Below are 21,993 nucleotides of genomic sequence, written 5' to 3' on the forward strand. Positions count from 1 at the left end.
CTCAAAAATATCCATGAATTCAAGTCTCCATGGGGTGACTAATCGTAAGAAAACATTTTTTTTGGGGGTGAACTATCCATTTGAGAAACTGGCATGGGCTCTGAGCTAGCTATGTATTAAAACAATGTGCGTGTACGTGACGCTTGCGTGTGTGTTACACTTATCTCATGCGTGTCTGATGTGAATCTGTGTTGTTTACTGTTTCCATGCAATCAGTGTGAGCATGGAGCAAAACTAATTACAATCTAATTGGCTTATTTATGCGAATGGCCGGTCACTGTTTGCCCGAGTTAAAATGAGATTGCAAGCACAAGCAATTGTTTTAGCAGGACTATTGGACTTGCTAAAAAGAGCTGCCCCCCCTGTGTGTGTGTGTGTGTGTGTGTGTGTGTGTGTGTGTGTGTGTGTGTGTGTGTGTGTGTGTGTGTGTGTGTGTGTGTGTGTGTGTGTGTGTGTGTGTGTGTGTGTGTGTGTGTGTGTGTGTGAGTGAGAGAGAGAGATTAAGTGCCTGGATGCCTTAATGTGTGTCTCACTTGTACCTAATGGGAACTGATGTGACGTGTAAATCTCATCAGTATCAAAGCGCTGAGTCAGAGCGGCGTGTCTCGAGGAAATAACTGGAAGCTAGTGGGCCCGCACATGAATGTCAGCGCCGTAATGAGGATCCAGCACCGCCATTATCCCTTAACACAGCATCCCCTCTGAGTGGAATTGCATTCATTATTAATGTATTTTGAGGTTAGCGCGAATGCAAATGATTTAATGACTACTACAAGGAACTCTTATACATTTCTTCGCACTCTCTTTTTCAAAGGTTCCAATGCTCTTAATGAATGTGGTGAACTCTGTCCCCTAAAGACATATCTGTCTGCTTATATGTTTCATTATAAACGAACATGTATGCCGTTGACCCTATTTTACATTTCAAGGACTTTACGCACTCTTTAAGAGTAGTGCTTGTCCATTTTATATGCATTGAAAATAAGAAGAAAAAGAAAAAATAGAATTACACAGGATAATGGTACAGGTTAATGGTGCATTTTGTACACACGCTTTGGTACAAATACAGATATAAGGCTACAATATCGGTCAATCCAATATATCGGCCTTCTCAGTTGAAAACAAGGGGCCAGCTTTGTAAATTGAGGCTGTATAGGAAGTGACAGTTCAAAATAATGGCCTGTAGTTTCGCTGTTTTACCCCTGCTGTTGTTAGAAGAAATAACTCTCAATGCAAGTGGGTGGGTTTAGACTTTAGACTTACTTTATGCTTCCAGTCGCTTCTTTCAATCACCATGATATGCGTTTTGGTAAATTATGGTCCCATTTATTTAAAAATGTATGATAAAGTAGGGTATGCTGTACGAGGGACGTGCCTACCTTGCGATGATTTGATTGACAACCAGATTTTTAAAAATGGCGGATTTGAAATTGTTGAAAAATAGGCTTCATTTACAGTCTGTAGTCTATGGGTGTAACTTTGTCCATACTTTTTTACTGTCTATGGTTGAAAAACAGGAAACCTCCACTGTTGGAAGTCGTTAGTCTCAGTCAGACCATCTGATTGGGTACCTTTCTCTTTCGGCGCCAGGTCAGAAAACCTTGTGGGCTCCGCTAACCTTGTTCCGGCTGCTCCGCATCGGAAAATCAATGGTGAAAGGGAAGATTAGGTGCCCTGACATTTGGGCTCTGTTGAGACTGCAAGGAAATCCCATTTGTTTCTCAAATCTTTAGGACTGACACACTGTCCACACTGTAACTTATGAGTGATCAGATGGCATTTGTTTTCAGACATTGTCGCTGTCGTAATGACATAACGGCAAACAGTACCGTAGGCGTAATGCTTTATCTGTCGTACGATGCTGACGCTCGTTGAAAATAGCATATCTAATAGGCGTGTTGAGAGCTTGTAGATCTGCCTTTTTCGGACAAGTGAAACGTCGTGCAACAAAGTATAAATCAGGCTTCAGTGTTAGAGTGTCCAGACTGAGACACATCTATAGAAATCGGATTTAAATCATATTTCAAATCACCTAGTTCCCTTTAGGTTAAAGCCTCACTATGTAACTTTTTTTAATTCATAAAATGTAATTGTGTCCAATCTGTATGATAGAGTATGTCCATACAATATAACTTATACAATTGGGGTGGTTGTATTGTGTCTCCCTGTTGTTCTATTGAGACATTTAGATCATGTCAAAGGTCATGTCTCACTTAGATACAGGATCTGACACACATTTTTACCTGATAGTCAAGATTCAATGTATCCCCTGAGCAAGCAGACCGGCTCTCCCAAAAAGGACACACACATGCACGCACGCACGCACGCACGCACACATGCACGCACGCACACGCACACGCACACACACACACACACACACACACACACACACACACACACACACACACACAACCTTTTTACCATACATAGTCCTGCATGCACTCCCAAATGCTTCCCTTTAAAGAAACTTCAAACTCATTTCAACTTGGGGAAACAGTGATCGACCATTCCGGTAAATAAGCCAATTAGATTGTAATTGGTTTAGCTCCATGCTCACACTTTTTGCATGGCGAGAGTAAACAACACAGATTCACATCAGACACGCATTAGAATGTGGCTCAAATTGGATTTGCAAAGGTACATTTCCAGGTAGTTTTTTTGCTATTCTGACTGCATGCATAGGTAAAAAATCTCTCACCACTGGTGTATACACAACATCGTCTCTGTCGGGTGGAAACCTCATACTGTATGTCCAAAACTGTTCGGGATTCAAATTCAAAAGTAGCAGATCTACAAGCGCAAAACGTGTCGCTTCGCGCCGTCTTTCGAGCTTGTGGATCTGCTACTTTTGTTGCAGTGTGTGTGTGTGTGTGTGTGTGTGTGTGTGTGTGTGTGTGTGTGTGTGTGTGTGTGTGTGTGTGTGTGTGCGCGCGCACATGCAGACACAACCAGTGTCAGGGTTGCATTGCTCATGGAACGGCCTTGCACGCCGTGCAAGAACCTATTTGACCAGGAGCACGCGCAGGCACACACATAGATTTAAAACTACTTTAAATTCACACCTGAACAAAGTTTACAAAGGCTCCCGACTCACACCAGGTGGATTAACATAGGAATGAGCCTACAGTAGATGCATATCAATCGTCCATTGTGTGACCTGTAGTGTAGGTGTTAAGCGACGTGCACGTCGCGTCATTAAAATACAGTGCAACCACGTTCCAATTCAGCATTGCAACACTGGACAAAACGTAATGACGATAAAAGTAGCTAGATGCTAATGCTTCTTGCCGTTGCAGAAAACCGTATCTCCTATTTTCAAATTTAAATTGTCAAGTTATCGTGCGTGCATGCGTGCGCGCGCGAGAGAGAGAGATAGAGAGTGTGAGTGAGAGTAAAAGAGAGAGAGGGGAAAAGGAAGGATGAGAGATAGGGATCAATAGAGTTAAAGAGTTGGCCAGGAGATAAAAAGGAATAGAGTGACTGGCAGTGTGATGGAAAGCCTGGAGCCTGGAGGACAGACAGACAGACAGACAGACAGACAGACAGACAGACAGACAGACAGACAGACAGACAGACAGACAGACAGACAGAAAGAGAGATCCTGATTTTGTGTCAATGAGCAGTTGACACACAATTTGCCGTACAAATTTACAACGTAGGCATTTAGCAGACGCTCCAGTAATCCAGTAAGTAAAGGTAAACACGAGGTAACGACAGCCTGAAGTTACAGGTGTGTTGATGATGGAGGTAATGAAGGAGAGCAGATCGGGTGCGACGGTCTGGACGATCGGGGAAGGGATGGGGTCAACAGGACAAGTGGCAGGTCTGGTGGAGGTCACTAGTTTTAGGACCTCAAGAGAGAGGGAGGACAGGCATGACATGTTGGGGTTAGCGTTGGGTGAGCGAGTCAGACACTTGATTAGACTAGAGTCTGCTGACATGTTGCATGTCGGTGTGATACGCACCATGCATGCAGGCTGCTCTTAGCCTCGCGTAGCCAAACAATATATCACTGTGTGGATATGAGTCTGGTGCTTCTATGAGGATGTTTTTTTCCCCAGGGGGCGGGATCAAAACAATGGCTCTTGACGCAATTGGTTAGACCAACTACCAATTACAGTCTCCCATATTTGAATACTGGGCCCTGATTGGTCATCCCAGACTTCGGGAGCAGGAAATGGATTCACAATGGAGCAGTGCCAGACCCAAATCGCCACGGGCAATTCTTTTTTTTGCACTGGCAGATTCGTCTGGTCCCAGGCTAGGCTGCTCTGCAGCAGACAAGAAAGCGCTCCAGAGAGTGGAAAAAGCGGCAGAAAGAATACTAATAAATCACTGGTGCCCACTGCCATCCCTGGAGGACATTGCCATCTCAGCAGAGCCACTAATATAACATAATCATGGACTCCACACATCCTGGCCGCTACCTCTTTGAACTGCTGCTCTCTGGCAGGCGCTATAGATCAGTCTCAACACGTACCACTAGATTCAGCAACAGTTTCTTTCCCAAATCCATAAGGAAAGAAACTAGGTTATGCCGCGCTGCACCTTGCACTTTACTGTGTGCACAAATGTTCACGATCTTTCAAAAAATAGCAGATCTTCAAGCTCATAGCGTGGCACTCGGTGCCGCGCTATGAGCTTGTATATCTGCTATTTTTGTATAGCCAAAGTATAAAATATGGATGAGAATGGGCAGCATCACATCTGAGCCCCCTGACCCTCAACACTGGAACTCCCCAAGGATGCGTGCTGAGCCCTCTCCTCTACTCCCTGTACAGCCATGACTGCACAGCCACACACGACTCTTACACCATCGTCAAGTACCGCGGACGACACGACAGTGATAGGTCGGATTGTCAACAATGATGGATCAACTCACTGGCACTCTGGTGCCGGGAGAACAACCTCGCCCTCAACATCAACGAAACCAAGGAGATCATGCGCCCATCCTCATCGATGGAGCTGCAGTGGAAACGGTCAGAGTTCAAGTTCCTTGGAGTACACATCGAGGAGGAGCTCAAATGGGAGACACACACCACACACGTGAGGAAAAGGGCTCAGCAGCTAAACTGTACTGGCTACACCGCCTGAAGAAGTTCATAATCTCTAGTCCCATCTGATAAACATACTGTATATAGGCAGATTTTTGACAGTCCATATCGTATGAACGAAACCTCCAATCAAATTGTAATGCCCTAAGCATTTCCACTTTTACCCACAGGGGATACCACAAATCGGCAAAATGTATCCATTTGTTGCAACAACGTGATTTTTTGGGGGGATCAATCCCCTCAGAATGAAATACACATGATCTCAGGAGTGATGTGACAATGTAATTGGCTTGCAAAATTAGTGGGAGGGGCCTATTTCTTACAAACAAAACACCACATATCATGAACGCAGGTTCCGATCAGCACCAAGTTTGAATTGCACGTTGCATGGCCTCCAACGCTATTCCTCCCAGCATATTCCTCAGGTCTCGGCGGCCGCAACCCATGCCTTGCATCGCGCCCTTCTAGTCACTATATTGTTACTTACCAATTTACACTTTATATTGTTCCAAGATCGCCTGTCATCATCCCTGCAAATCAAACGTAAATATGAACACCTAAAGTAAGTCACAGAGATTTTCATATATTATTGTCTCCGCCAGGCCGAAAGGCATGGCGAGAGAGTATGTTTTCCACCCCGTCCGTCCGTCCGTGTGTCCGTCCGTCCGTCCATCCATCTGTCTGTGAACAGCTAATCTCAGGCACCGTCGGCCCGGTCGCTGCGAAACTGTGCACACACACTCCCTGGATGCCAATTCAGAACCTCTGCCCCAAATGTTTCACATGGGCCTGTTATAGCGCCACCAGGAGGCCGATTTGTGCAAAACCCATTTACTTCTACAGATTTCATCCAAACGTCATGCAAATCGGTACACAGTATCTCTATAGTCATGTGATCAACATGAAATCATGAATGCAAGGTCCGATTGCTGTGAAAGGCCCAAGAAGAAATGGCACCCTTTTCACATTGGCCTATTATAGCGCCACCAGGAGGCCACAAGAACCTACCTACTGTTATGACCCTATAGGGTCATATGTATTTTCCTGTGTGTTGCCTTGTGTTTCTAGGTATGTTTCCCTCATTGGTGTGTGTGTGTGATTGAGTAACTGAGTACCAGCTGGTGTGAATGTTGAATGAGTGGTGGCTGAGTGTGACTTGCTGATGACTAGGTGGAGCCTGCTGAGGATTGGCTCATGTGACCAGGCTGGGGACTATAAAGATGGCTGTCTTCAGTACTTCAGATGTCTTCCTCCTAGCCAAGTTCTAAGCACCAGCACTTTGTTCAGTTTTAGACCTGTGATAATGTAATGCATTGGGTATGTAGGGGTGGGTGACCTCTCACTTGTTTTTGTTGTAGTTTGTTCTGTTTTGTTAGTTGAAAGTAGGATTTTGTGTTTATTTTGGAAGTTGTGGTCCCCATCCTGAGGTATTGTAAATGTGTTTTATTATTTGTAAAATAAATCCTGAGCTCTTAGGATTTTAACCCTGTGTGGCTTGTCTGAGTTGGGAACTGGGTAGGAGGGAGTCCATTTTTATGTTACACCTGGTGACCCCTAGGCCGGGTCGTACTCGTAACACCTACCCTGGCGGAGACCTGTGCTCCGAGGAGCACATTTTCTTGCTCTTTATGATTTATGGCTATTCTCTGGGAAATCATAATAAGTAATTAATTTCTGTGCGAAAGAGCAAAAGAGGCAGTCCATGTCATGAAAAACTCAGTAAAGTTGAAAGTTGGCAATGTTAGCATATTTGGCGTCGGGAATATTTTGATCTGTACAGTTAATGAATTGAACATCTTTCATATTTGTCTTGAGGTGGTACATAATTTAGTGTTGTCAAGGCTTATTTGGTATTACTATGTTGTACAATATCGCTGTCAGGCCGAAATCCTTATCAACTTTTTATGTTTGTCTTAAATGAATGCCCTGCTTTATCGTACGATTAGTGTCAAACAAAAATAGCTGATCTGTCAGCTCACAATTGCGTCGCATCATGCCGACTCGTTGTGAGCTTGTAGATCTGTGACTAGATTTTTTCCATTTTCTGAAAAGTATCGCTTTTGTACATACAAGGTTTCCGTCCGACCGCAACGATATTCAAATGCATTATTATTTGCTCATTACAGCACATCTGAGGGTTTATTTGTCTTTACGTTCTATTTTCAACATCTATGCAGCTGGAAGCTGCTCATCACTTAGTTGAAAGTGCTTTTTGTGTGTGTTGATTCCCTGCTGGGTGCCAGATGATAGTGATTAGACCAGCCATCATTTAGTGGAAAGTGCTTTTTGTGTGTTGACCCCCTGCTGGGTGTAAGATGATAGTGATTATACAGTCTATATAATAGTTAATAATAGCGCCACTATCTCCTCACTGCTGACGCAAGAGACACGGAGAGAGAAGAAAATAACAGATAGCAATTCCACAATGTAGAAATACTCTGTTACAAGTAAAATTCCTGTATGTAATTGAATTTGACTTAAGTAAAAGTAAAAAAGTATTGGCATCAAAATATACTACGAAAAACAAGGAGAAAAAACAATTAACAATTTTCAAAATTTGGCAAAATCTTGCCAATTTTTTTTTGCAGATCTACAAGCTCACAACAGATCGGTTATTTGTGAATAGCTCAAGTATAAAACAAGGCTTAATCGGTAAATACATATTTTGTAATAATAATCCAAATCTGCAAAGTGACTATACATTTCCCAAATAATTGTAGTGAGTGAAATGCTTCTGAGATGTAGTGGAGTAGAAGTATAAAGTATTGAAAAAACTAAATAATAAAGTAAAGTTAAAGGTAGGGTAAGTGATTTTCTTTGGTTAAAATAAGTGTTAAATAGCTCTATATTCTGATAGTACTCATTGCTATAGAGTGTTTGTTCAGTAACAGGAGTCTCCTTGTCTCTCCAGCTCTTTATAAAACAGAAAATTCATTTTCGTTTCAGTTTCAGTTTCATTTCCAATTTTATCCAATCAGGATAGAGAACTCAATCAGGATATAGATTAAACAAGTGCAATTGGAAGTGATGACACTAAGAAAGGAGCAGGCAAAATTGGAACTGGAACACTATAAAAATGAAGCTTAAAAATGGGTACTTTCCCCTGATTGGCTGAGATTTTGACACCTACCGAAAAATGTTTTTTCTGTTTATTAAAGAGCTGGAGAGACGGGGAGACTCCTGTTACTGAACAAACACTCTATAGCAATTACTATCAGAATATAGTGCTTTAACCTTTTAACAAAATACTTTTTGTTTTAACCAAAAAATATCACTTACCCTACCTTTAAACTTTCATTTCATACTTTTAATTTGTTGTTTTCTCATGACATGCCCCCATGTAAAGTGTCTTTGGGCACTCAGAAAAGCGCTATATAAATGTGAGATACTATTGTTATTATTACTGAAATACAGTACTTGTCTGAGTAAATGTACTTAGTTACTTTACACCACTGGAAAATACAGAGAGAGAGGGGGGGGGGGGTGAGTGCAGCAGAGAACAGATGAGAAAACTGGGGAGTTGATAAATGAAAGACGTCATAGAAAGGTAGATTGTAATGGAAATTAGATTTACGCATGAGACCACATGCAGCAGCTTCAAAGCTGTGTGCGCACGTGCACGTGTGCGTGAGAGACACGCGTCAAAGTTCAACAACATCACTGCCAATAGAGACCTCTCCTGTCCAATCAAATCGCAGGTACAACCTCGCTTGAACCTTTAACTCCCTCCATTGAGCTCACATCCAAATGATCCAATTACTGTCTAGCTAGCTATGCCTGAGGGAGAGAGGCCCCTGTTGTTTGTTCTATGTTCTTACTTTTATAGAATCAGCTTTTTACAAAGAGCTTGTCGTGTACAAAGAGAGCTTGTGTACTGGGAGTTTAGGTACAAAGAGCTTGTGTACTGACAGGTTTTGTACACAGCTTGTTGTGTACAGACAGCTCGTGTACAAACAGCTTGCATACAGGATCTACAGGATGGAAACATACATTCGCTGTGCCTGAGGGAGAGACGCCTTATTGCTTGTTCTGTGCTCTTACTTATCACTGCTGTCGGGCAGAAACCTCTTATCTCCATGTTTTAACTATTTGTGTGTTTTTTTCGTAATTTAACGCCATACTTTATCATACTACAGCATCACAGTTTTGAACATATGAGGTTTCCACCCGACAGGGACGTTATGTAGAATCAGGTTTTTACAAACAACTTGCGTACAGACAGCCCGTGTAGCCTACAAACAGATGGTGCAGATGATACTCAATTATATCTATCAATGAAGCCAGATAAAACTAATCAACTAACTAACTAAGTTATTGTAGCTACGTGGCCCTAAGCACCCAAATTTTACCATAGATGGCATTACCTGTAAAGAATCTGGGAGTTAAGTTTGACCAGGTTGTGTCCTTTCAATCCCATATAAAACTAGCCTGGTTCCAGACGAATCTGCCTTTGCAAAATTGCATTGCACTCTAGCCCTCGGCACTGTGTCGTGTGATATTGTCTGGCCACGCGTAATCTGAGTTCCCAGAAGTTTTCGCCAGCTCTGGCGAGGAACTTCTGGGCCAGAGCCCTGGTATTTGTGGGCGGGATGTACCTTACGCTCTGAATCTGAGCGGACACCCCTCTTACCGGTCTGAGAGCTGTGCAACTCGTCTAAAAAGTCCGACGAGAGGCAAACAGCAGTACACAACAATGGCGGCCGAAATTTCTCAAGGGGAAATTGTTTCCCGTCGATCCTATTTAGATGCAACACCCACTGCATGTGGATCCCGCCCCCTTTTCTTCATTGGCTGTTGATTTGAATCACAACGCAGTGGCCGCGCCCCTGCTGTCCAAGCTCCGACGCTAACCCTCCCAGACTAGGCCACGCGAGGCTAATATAAAACAAAATTCAAAGACTGCCTTTTTTCACCCGTGTAATATTGCAAAAGTTAGCCACATTCTCAAAATTACACAGAAAAAGTTGTTCACGCATTAATAATAATATTTCAAATGTATATAGCGCTTTTCTAAGTATTTTCTAAGTAAATACAGTGTTGAAAGACATGGCTTTCAGATCAGCCTTTCAACCCTGCTTCCCTTAACCTTTGCTACCTTGGCTACATTATGACAAATCCCAGCCCAGGGCAGGGGATATGAGGCCTCCATTTGGGCCTATCGGGAGTACTAAACGAGTGGTAAAGAAGAGGAGAATGAATAAGAAAATTGTATAGCACAGCTGCGCTCATAAACTCTGCTTATAAGACTCTGTTTATACCAACACTGTCTCACTCCCCAAAAGTCATATTGTGACATAGTGACCAAACGTCAACATGTGACGTGAAGGGGGGGCAAATAAGGCATGTGTTGACATTTTGGGACTTCCGCGTTTAGCAACGCTGAGCTCCAGTTCTCAGTGTTTTTGATGTACCGTCGGAGGCGCCTCAGGCGTGCCGTCTCAAGCGGACTTGAGCCACGGGAGGCACCGAGCCGAGTAACACGTACGCGTGCCGAGCGTTTTGGTCAAAATAGTCCCAGTTTTTTAGACAGCGTTGTTTATACACACACAAACAAGTGGTTTTGAAGGTTTGGAGGGTGGGGGCTTCTCTGAGAGTATTGGGGAGTGCATTCCACAGCAGAAAAAGCAAGAGCTCTATCGCCCCAGGTACGGTACATTTGTTACTTCCAGGCTGGACTGGCCTGCAACTCGTTTTATAAAGCCCAAATAAGTCTCTAAATAGTCTACAGCTAGTCCAGAATGCTGCTGCGTGTGTACTGGCAGGAACCAGAAAAGAAATTATGTCTCTTATCATGAAGATCATAAAAATTCTCCTTCTCACCTACAAAGCTCTCAATGGTCAGGCACCACTGTATCTTAAAGAACTAATCAAGCCATATAAACCTACTAGAACACCAGTGTGTTCCCAGTATGCAAAAATGCTTGACGTTCCAAAAATATCTAAGGTTAGAACAGGAGTGTAACAGAGAGGACCTCTGTTACTATGTTAAACATGTACTTCAACCCTTATTAATTGAACAATATTTGCACAGCATATGGGCACTTTAGATATTGGCACTTTAATTATTTGCACAGTTGTATTTTGCACAGTCCTGATTTTATTGTTGATTGAATACATTTGTAACTGAACATTTGAATTGTGTTTCCTGTTTGTTGAGCTGGCCACTCAGCTATGTAGTTCCATCTGGAGACAAATGTTTAGTGGTAATCAGGAGGGGCAATACAATGTGTAGAATAGAATGAGTGCAATAGAGACTTGAGTGCAATATGTATGGTGTAAGATAGGTAATGTTGAGTGATGATTGGAATCTTAACAGTTACTGTTCAAGTGGAGCTGTTCTGTCCAGTGTAATTGGGCTGGACCAAGTTAGAATAGCAAAGGGGGTTGTGATGTGTTTTAGAGTTGCTTATGGTTGTAGTAGAGGGGAAAGAGTAGTTTGTAGTTCAGTCAGTTTGAATATACTTGTGGGGGTTAAGGGTATTTAAGTATTTATGGTGTGTTTATTTATGTATTGTATGTTTATTTATGTTATGCTCTGAGTTAGAACACCCCTTATAATGGTATAGTCCAGGCTGGCTCATTAGCTCAGCTGAGCATAAAACGCAGTCACTTGCCACTATTGAGAGAGGTCTGTTGAGAGTGAAGAGCTACTGTGGTGTCCTTGTTCCTGTATGTATTTTCTGGGTGAATAAATACACCTTTTGGTTGCAATCATAGTACCTGGCTCTGTACTGATTCCCCAACACGGTCTCACTCCGAAAACGTAGCCGGTTGCCTTTTTGTCAGAACCCCGCGACGGAGCCGAATGCCGTCGCTGGACGCCAGCGACGTAATTATGTGCCTTCCACGGTCACTCATAGACATTCATTGAGGTCCAAAGACGACACATTGCGCCGTCACAGGCGGGCCATTGATAATGCATTGGCATTTCAAAACGTGCGCTAAGAAGCTTGTTTGAAATGCACCAGACCACACGCCACCACCCACAAAAACCTGTAAATATTCTGAGTATTTACATACTAGTTTGGTCATTTTTCGATGAGTATTTGTTGAGAACGACACTTTTATTTAACTTTTGTATACCCGTGACGTCACGTCAGATTACTTCCGTATGACTTGATTGACAGTAGTAAAGATCCGATCAAAACTATTTATTTTAATCTAATAGATCTATATAAATGATCTGCTTGTCCACTAATCAATTATTCTGGCACTTAAATGCCTAATGTATGAACAATTCTAGCAATAAATAATTATTTGTAATTTCTTGATTCCTAGCACTCATAAAATCCCGCCTACTGCATCCGGATGTTCACCACGTCCACATACATGAAAACAAACATAACGTTTCCGTATCCGTTCTGAACCGGAAATGTGGTTATAGGCACATTTCACGTTCTGTAAAGGTTCTGGCCTTCTTTTAAAGCTTTTTGAAACAAATAGCAGCAGTCTTTTGCAGTCGCTTAGGAACAAATAGCAGCATTTATTTTTTCTCAAAACGATTTCATGTTTTTTGTAACATTTAGGACGTAAACAATCATATTGAGGGGCAGTTGTGCAGCAAAAACGTCATTACCAGTGTTGCCAGATTTTGTGAGAGAAACAAGCAACCACTGGTCTAGGAAAACAAGCCCAAAAGAAGCAACTATGGGCCACATGACTCATGAGCACTTCAAACATATACGTCAGCTGCTTGAAAATAGTAGATCTACAAGCTCACAACGTGTCGTGATGCGACGCGTTGTGAGCTTGTAGATCTGCTATTTTCAAATTCATTTTTTGGGGAAATTATAATAAGCATACCTGGCAACACTGGTATGCATATGTGCGTCTATGCCTCCCATGATGCATTGCATTGTTTTTCAACTACATCGCGGTAAGTGAAGTCTTGTTACTTTTTCATTTATTTAATAGAAACACATGTTAAATCTGCACCCCCACCACCACTAAATCATAGAACCACAACACAGGGTTGTTGCTAACATGTTAGGGTGTGTACAGTAGCAAGTTGGTTGGTCTGTATAAGTTTAAAACTGTTTTACAGTGGACATATCCCTAAGCTAACAAGCCATAACAAACAAACACAACAACATGAGCTCGGCTATTTGTGTGTGTCCCTCTTCATTTGTGTTTAGTTATGTATTCTATATGCCATGTTTGTTTGCACAACACTAAAGGCAAAACGAAATGTAATCATTGTTTGTGTTTCCCATTCTGAGTGTACAAATGGATGTTTTATTATGAATAGAATACAAAAGGATCCTATTGAGCCATAGTGCTTTCTTGTGGTTTAAGGGTTTGGCCATTTTTCATATACCCTGTGCTAAGTTTGTTTATAAACAAGCTACGTGCTTAACTGAGCTATCCAGTTTAGTAGACCTTGTATTGCGAATTTGTACTTCCATGTACTGTTATGTACTGCCATGTACTGTTCTCATGTCTTACTAAATAAAGTACATCAATCAATCAATCAATCAATCAATCAATAAAGACCAAGAGATCCTGAAAATCAGTGCTTATATTGTTTAGTTACAGAACTGTAAGGGTCCATTTGGTGGCCACTGGAATATTTGATCTTAAGTATTATGCATTTATATCTTCATTTCCCTCCCCCCTTTACAGGTTTCTTTCTTTGTCATTCATCACCTTGTTCCAGTGAGTACCAACAACTTAAAACACAATAACACAACCACACATCTTTAACTCACAGCAAATACATGACAGAAATTGGAATAATGTGTGTTCAGTGTTGGACAAACTAAACAAATGTAGCACTCTATTCTACTAAGTTATTCTTTATTAAAGCTATCTTACAAAATAAGTAGCTACACTTCTATTTGACTCTGAGTGATTGAATGAAACACAGAAATGTAAATGCTACAAATGGATGCACGTGGATAATTCTCTATGAATACCAACTGTACTCAACTCATTTGGTGTGCTGTTGAAGATGTATTGATGTAGCTTTTATCAACCTGGTGAAGAAAATAGATAGAAACTTGAAAGCTACATCATTCTGAAAATAGTTGTAAAGGTTTTGAATGCCAGACTCTCACTTACATATGTTTTTAATTAAAACATTTGAGTACTTTATCCACCACTGGTTCTACACACCCTGCTTTCAAGTTTAGTCCCATTGTCATACAAAGTGTTTTGTTTTGTGCAGCCATTGTTCTGCAACCTGTTAAGTACTGGGAGCTGATGGTACTGTAGGTGTTGCACGCTATATGAGCAAATCAAATAACAGCATTTATTTTAATTTTATTTATTATTATTTTCTAATCAAACTGATCCCAATCCTGTTTTTTGTTTTGATCCAGATTTGAGTAGGTTTTCCTGATCTCATCAGATATCAGAGTGCTCCCAATCCTGTTTTTTGGTTTTGAACTACCCAAAATCCAATCTAGATAGGGATTAAAAGTTTTTAACTTAATGAGAATTAACACTTTACCCAATTTTATTGTAGGGTTTTATCTTAAATAGCTGATCTAAAAGCTCACAACACATTGCTATGCAACATGTTGTGAGCTTGACGATCTGCTATTTCTGAATAGCAAATTAATATAATTTGGGGTCCTTGACATTAAACATTTACGGTGCCACAGCCAGAAGAGTGTATTTGGTTCCTTCTGTACATTCTTACAATTATTATGAATAAATACATTGTGTAAAATTCTGGTTATTTTCTTTGTCTCAACAGTTCCAAAAATGACACGACCGAAGAAAAAGACATGTCCCAAATGCCAAGCCAATATGGAGGCCAGGAGGATGTCCTGTGGGACATGTTATTCTCTCCAATCAAAACCAGCAGTGGCTGCCAAAGTACTCAAGTATGGCCCAGAGTGGGCCAAAAGAATTGTTAAAGACAAGAATGTGTCTCGCCAAGTGGACAATATGTGCAGTAAGTAAAACTATACATAGATCCTTCTAAAAAACATGTAAAAGTTGTAAGAAAATATATATTTTTACCTTGATGATTATCATATCAATACAGCTCATGAATAAATCTCAAAATATTAGAATATTACATAAGACCAATCATATAAACAATTTATAATATAGAAATATCAACCATCTTCAAGGTATGTTAATTTATGGACTCAATACAGTATTTTTAGGTTGGCTCAGACAGGGTGCCTTTTTTCCATGTGAATAATCGCATCCTGTGTGCAGTGGCCTTTATAGTGTCCCCCCCCCCAGCTGTCAGCTTATTACATGGTCTTAGCTAGGTAGATAGGTACTTTATTCTTCCCCGAGGGGAAAGGCAGCTCTCATAGAGACATCAATAAAAACACATTAGATGAAACAAAAAAAATGAATAATAAATAAATATGCATCTAAGCATCGTCAACCTACAATATTAAGAAGACAGACCAAACACTACTCAAGAGTCCGATGGCTTGCATCCCACATCCCCCATCCTAATCAGCCTGATCAAGCCAACCAGATGAGGACTTGTACAGTCTTATTGCTGCAGGCAGAAAATATCTCCTATAGCGCTCCTTCTTGCAACTTGGGACTGACTGTTACATGTAACAGTCTGTTGCTGAAGGAGCTTTTCTGCCCTGCCACAGTAGTAGGGAAGGAGAGGGATTGTCCATGATGGCCACAGTATCCAAAGTGGTACCGAGGACAGAACCAGCTTGATTCAGCCTCCTGCTGTCGCCTTCCTTGATACTACCCCTCCAACATACCGCCGCATACAGTACTGCGCTGGCCACTACTGATTGATAGAACATGTTCAGCAGAGTCCTACACACCAAAGGAGCTGAGCCACCTCAGGAAGTAAATCTGCCCCCCGCCCTTCTTGTATAGGACATCTGTGTTCCCAGTACAGTCAAGTTTATTGTCCAATTGCATGCCCAGATGCTCTGGACTACCTCCACATCTCCCTCGATGGAAATGGGAGACAATGGGGGAGCCACCATCTTCCTAAAATGCACCACCATCTGCTTTATTTGGCAATTTTAGTAACAGGTGGTTCTGTTTGCACCACCTGACAAAGCTGTTCACCAGTCCTCTGTACTCCATCTCTTAACCTCTACTGACACATGCCACAATAGCTGAATCATATTCTGCATATTTCTGCAAAGGACAAGTTGCTGGACTTATATACTTGGCTGTCCTGTATATTGCTATTCTGTGTTAAATGTTTGTTTTTATGTGAATATAAATGAATGTGTTAGTGTCATCCACATTGGCTTTTAAATGTTTTTATTTTATTTGTTTTTGTGAGCTTGCAGATCTGGTATTTTCTGCATCCAAGTATGTCATATGTTGTAGTATAAATGAGGCTTTTAAGAGTTTCAGAAATGAATGACTTAGACGTGTTCCCAGAGAACATATAGGTTATCCCGGTCTGAATGGGTTGTGTACATTCATTGAAATTAGCCAAACTATAATTATTGTCAGCGAAGATTTGTAGTGTAGAGTGGCAACAGGAGGGGGCCTAGTATAGAGCACTTTGGAATCAACTAAGTATAGGTTTTTTTTTTTTTAACTCAATTTTTATTGGAACAAAACATTTTCAAAAGACAGATACACATACTTGAAATAAAAAAACAAACAGAAAAACAGTACTAAAACACAAGAAACTAAGTATAGGTTTTAAGTGGTTAGGCACTTAAACCCTATATACTTTGTTGACTGGAGTCCCCCATGGATTTGTACTTGTTCCCTTTACACCCAATCACTACAGCATCACTAAAGACACATAGATTTGGCTAATTTGCCCAATTTTTGTCCACAGCTAGGCGTTTATCTTGTGCTGCTTGTTGTGACTCTGGCATAGTTGTACAACTTAACAGCATTACCCCACATTGTCATTGTTTTATAGTAAGACATTATGATGTCACGTGAAGGCTTGACCAATCATGGAGACACCTAGCCTGGGATCCAGCCTGATTCGCTACGTTCGGCGGACTTTTTTCTCTCTCTCCGCTTATCAGTCTGGAATGCCTCCTATCTCCAAGGGAGGCGGGACATGACAAACGTTTCGAGTCGTGCCGTGGCTTCTGATTGGTCTGTGGTGCGGGGCGGGACAAAAAAAACAGTGGGATCGTTGTGATTCGTCATTCGTTTGAACAACATCCAATCAGCAACGACGTTGCCTAACGTAACATATGTAGTTCCAGTGTAGTTCTGCAAAACGAGTCAATGGGGTGCGTTCCAGACTGAGAAGCGAAGAGAGAAAAAAAAGTCCGCCGAACGTAGCGAAGCAGGCTGGATACCAGGCTAGGAGACACCACCCTTTTCCCCTCTGATGGGCTATGGGCATAAACAGCCCCTCTCTGATTGGCTATGGGCATAAACACAGATGCATAGAGATTCAGAAAATGTATAGATAGATGTAAAATACTGCTGACATTTACAAAGCATCATGGCTTAATGAACTTGTCTTTTCATCCTTCAAGTTTACAAGAAATGTTCCCAGATGAAAAGGTCCCAGGTCTACCCATATAAGGAGATAACAGGGAGAAGGACAAATGAGGTAAAAAAATATAGAACCCTATCTGTCTGTGTGTGTCTCTCTCTCTCTCTCTCTACACACACACACACACACACACACACACACACACACACACACACACAGGCTACATACACACACATAGGGGACATTTCTGTTTGGTCGATTATTGCTCTATTGTAACAAAGGTTCTTGGCAATAACTGTTATACCGTTGGGACGCATGTTTATTTACTATTTAAATGGTTCCCCATTTGTAGTGAAGATGCAATTATGGGATGAGCATTTATGGGTTGTGGCCACTAAAAATGTGACAAATCAGTCAGGGGGTCAGGGTTCCTACAAGGGTTTATTAAAACAACCCACTGTTCCAGTAAGTTAACTTCACGTCACCAGGCTTTCTGCTTTTCAATAGTGTGAGGAACTGTGAGGTCATTTTACTGCTCAGTGCTCAGATCCTGTTCAGACTACTTTAACCAGTAATTTGCACAAACCAGTTCTACACAAAGAGAGGCCGTTTCTGTACCCGCTCTAGACTCCAAAAAGTCCTGATGCTATCGCACATCACAATGGTTTGATGTGCAGATGGCGATTTAATAGACATCGTCCAAGGCTAATAGTCTCACAGTGTATAGATAAAGGAAGCAGGGAGAGTATTGGAGCAAAGGTCTGACCTGCCCAGGAATCAACCTGGGGACTCAGTGTCAGGCGGTAGTATTTCCCATAACCACTTGGCTGTCGGCCCCACAGAACCATGTTAATTTGTATATTTGTCTTAAGGCTGATCATGACTGAGACAAGCAAAGGTACTAAAAATAATGGTATACCTTACCCAGTGATTTCTTATACTGTGTGTGTGTGTGTGTGTGTGTGTGTGTGTGTGTGTGTGTGTGTGTGTGTGTGTGTGTGTGTGTGTGTGTGTGTGTGTGTGTGTGTGTGTGTGTGTGTGTGTGTGTGTGTGTGTGTGTGTGTGTGTGTTTTTTTAGGGCAACAAAGAAGTGTTGGTGCATTGGGCGCCTTGTCCTGCATGGTAAGACATTTTTGATATTATTCAATTGACACTATTTGCCCTACCAGAGGCAGTTGTTTCTGGTTGATCCCACAATTCTTTCTTCCCTCTCAAATTTGCCTTACTATTTAGGAAGGTTACACCTCATCTGTGTGGTGTTGCAGACCTGCCGATGGCCCACATTTTCACATCAAAGTACGCTGGTACAACGTGTCCAGTTAAAGTAGGCAAAATGAAAAGCTGACGACCTAACTTCCAGGTGCTTTTATCTCTCTCCCTCACTCTCTGCTGTGTGCAGCTGTGTGCTGTTCAGCGTAGAGCTTAAGATCTCAGCCCGAGGCCGACGGGTCTGCGCGGCGAGGGCTGGGCCGGGCCCAATTGGTCACGTATTTGTCGGGCATTGGGTTGGGTCACTTTTTGCCAGATCTGAAAGGTATGGCCTACACGAGCCTTTGTCACCATTTTGTCCATACATGGTATGTCTGGTTGTGGTTATGTTTCTTCTGCATGAATAAATAGGCACAGACTACATGGTATGTCTGGTTGTGGTTAGGTTTCTTTGTCGGGTTGTGGTTAGGTTTCATCTGCATGAATAAATAGGCACAGACTACTCATGACATCACTATTATGTTACAAGTATAAATACAGATGGTATATATAAAACGTAAGACAAATATTTCAATTAGACCTTCAATGTCAAATATCCTGAAATATCGATCAATTACATTTTATTATCCATAAATTAGGGTTCCCCCTATCAGTATATCGAACAAAGTTCGATTCATTTAGCAAACCTTGCCGATGGAGTCCATTAAGAGGAAGAGGAAAAGAGAGATAGAACAGGGTACCTCCTTGACTGATGTTGATGTTGATTTGGTCTACCTCCCTAACGTCAAGGAAAAGCACCTTGATTTCTCTGAGATGAAAGGCGAAAGACGGAAAGACGAAAGTGAGGGAGACTTCACTTTCGTCTTGAGGGAGACTTTCGTCTCCCTCACTAACGAAAAGCACCTTATGTGAAGTCCGGCTTAGGTCTGGCAGAACCAGGTCTCCTGGTCTTGTTTTTATCAGGCAGGCAAGCGCAGCGCGGTATCATGATGTCTCTGTGACTATGTAAGCTGCGCTCATAACTGTGGCTGTGAGTTATGAGCTACTTGATACAGTTGAGCATGTGTGACTGTGTGTGCTGTGGCGCAACAGTTGAGCGTGTGTGTATGTGGCGGTGGCCGCTGTGGCGTCTGCATGCATGCAGTGCCCAAGTGGAGCGGAGGACATTGTTGAAACCATCCACGGTCACTTTTGTATATCCTAATAATATTATAGACGTGTGAACTTTGTAGCTATAATAGCCTGTACACCTGTTGCCTGATTTAGCGGCGGCCGTCAGCCGTGTTCTCCAGCGAGGCTCCGATGTTTATTGTTCCTTAATTAGGACGGTGCTTGCTACAAGCTGGGTTTTTGTTTATATATAAAGACAGTTGGAAAAGGGTAGAATGACTCTGTTCTTCGAATCACCAATATGTAATGACAAAAATATAAGGCTGCATGCAACAATTATACTTCTTTAGAATGTCAGGCTTCGGGCTGTGTTGGGCTCCAATTGTCAATTATGTATCGTTTCTGTCGGGCTGGGTTGGGCTGGGCTCACATATTTAGGCCCGATTAAAGCTCTAGCTCAGCGTATGGGCTTGATTGGCAGCTGCAGTCCACCGGCCTCAGCAGTTGAATTGGAAGCTTCTGTGTAATTTGCTTGTACAGCTTGAATGTACAGGAAGGTTACAAAATTCACATTGTTGGATTCTAGTAATTAATGACTGTTAGTCGACTAATGTTGTTAATGACTTCTCTTTCAGACTTCAGATATGGACTGTCTGTCACCAGTACTAGAGTAAATTGTTTTATGAGGAACTAATCTAAATTCACATCAGTCAAAATCAAAATAATGAAATTACCAGAAGTGGAATGTTGGCCGCTATGCTTCTTGTCTTATCTTTTTTACATGTAGGCATTAGGCAATAGACATACATGTGCATTAGGGCTGCATGATACTGATGCAAACACTTTTTCCCCTCGACACCAAATCTCGTCACCAAAAATTGATAATCTACAAACTCACGTCACGTCTCAGTGCGAGGCATTGTGAGGTTGTAGATCTTCTCTTAGAATGTTTCAGGTGGTTAATATAAAAATAAAAGGTGTCCCAGTGCCCCTTTTGAAGACCCATGGGATAAATGAATTTCTCTAAATAATGTATTTATACTTTACAGTGACAAAATCTGGGAAGACACATGGGAACCAGCCAAGAAGTTTCCAGAGGACAGGGCCAACCAGTAACCTCACGCCTAAAGGGTACGGTCCGATGAAAGTATGGCTGCCAGCTGATAACCCTCCCCGTATCCGCCTTCGTCTCACCCGATTGGACAGAGGTGGAAAACCAGCATCTACGCCATACTTTGAAACCACTACATCTCAGAGGACAATATTGTACTTTTACTTTGTGTTAATATTTATTTTGGAGATTTTGTTTATTATTAGAAAACATACATTAACCACTTCAGCCTTATTTCGGCCATTTGAAAATAGTCGATCTACAAGCTCACAATGGGTTGCGATGCGACACATTGTGATCTGTCTTGTAGATCTGCTATTTTCATATTACATTTGGAAACTTGAAATGGGACATTCTGCAAGATGAGCACTTTTAGTTTTGGAATACTTTGGAATACATGCCAATGCTTTTGCACTATTACTCAAGTCACATTTAACAGAGTATATTTCTACATTGCTGTATTGATTCTTTTACTTAAGTGAAACGTGAGTTCTTCCACTGCCTATTTTGTTCTGTGCAATATGTTTTCTTTGTTTCTTTCTTTGGTGTCATTAAAAGCCTTTTGCACTTTGAATGTTGTTTCTTCCAAGATGTCAATCTATACCAATCAACAGTGATATTAACTGTCTTTTGTCAATGAATGAATGTATCCTAGATATACTGGATATGAGCCAGATACTGTAAGTAGGCAATACAGTGTCAGCTGCAGATAGACTATACAACTGTATGGACAGTTGTTTATTCAGACTCATTATCCAAGAAAACATATGTTTTACAAAATGAAATGAAGGTGATGCAAGGAGATACACACTTTTGATAATACATCATTTGCCAACCATGGAAACAATGAGAATTTAAAGCCATACACCCAATAACTTAATGGTTCAGACAATGATGATAGTTATCTATAAGAGGCTATGCATCATATGCCACTCATCTAGACTGTGGCAAAACAAAGCATCATGAAGCTGGAGTTTGGAAGCGCTTGTTTGGAAAATCCTCCTAACTCCTCACTCCTACTGACTCCTCATACCCTCTTTTGTGTGTAGACTGCTAGCCATGCATGAAAATCAATGTTATTTCTATATTCCTGAGGGGTTAACGTGTAGACAATAAACTGAATGGGATCCAGGATT

The 21,993-nt window shown here is 41.6% G+C and overlaps 1 protein-coding gene across 1 annotated transcript; it reads left to right on the forward strand.

The window, feature by feature from the left end:
• The first annotated feature begins 12,923 nt into the window (after nt 1-12,923).
• Nucleotides 12,924-21,431, forward strand: LOC311064121 (uncharacterized protein). The gene is made up of 6 exons (XM_084083885.1): nt 12,924-12,930; nt 13,677-13,709; nt 14,755-14,955; nt 17,468-17,544; nt 18,506-18,549; nt 20,796-21,431. Exons 3-6 carry the CDS (start codon nt 14,763-14,765, stop codon nt 20,860-20,862), a joined length of 381 nt encoding a protein of 126 aa, XP_083940011.1. The 5' UTR covers nt 12,924-12,930; nt 13,677-13,709; nt 14,755-14,762; the 3' UTR covers nt 20,863-21,431.
• The last annotated feature ends 562 nt before the right edge of the window (nt 21,432-21,993 follow it).

This window comes from Gymnoscopelus microlampas, assembly GCF_963454915.1.
Source record: "Gymnoscopelus microlampas genome assembly, chromosome: 2".
Taxonomy (NCBI): Eukaryota; Metazoa; Chordata; class Actinopteri; order Myctophiformes; family Myctophidae; genus Gymnoscopelus; species Gymnoscopelus microlampas.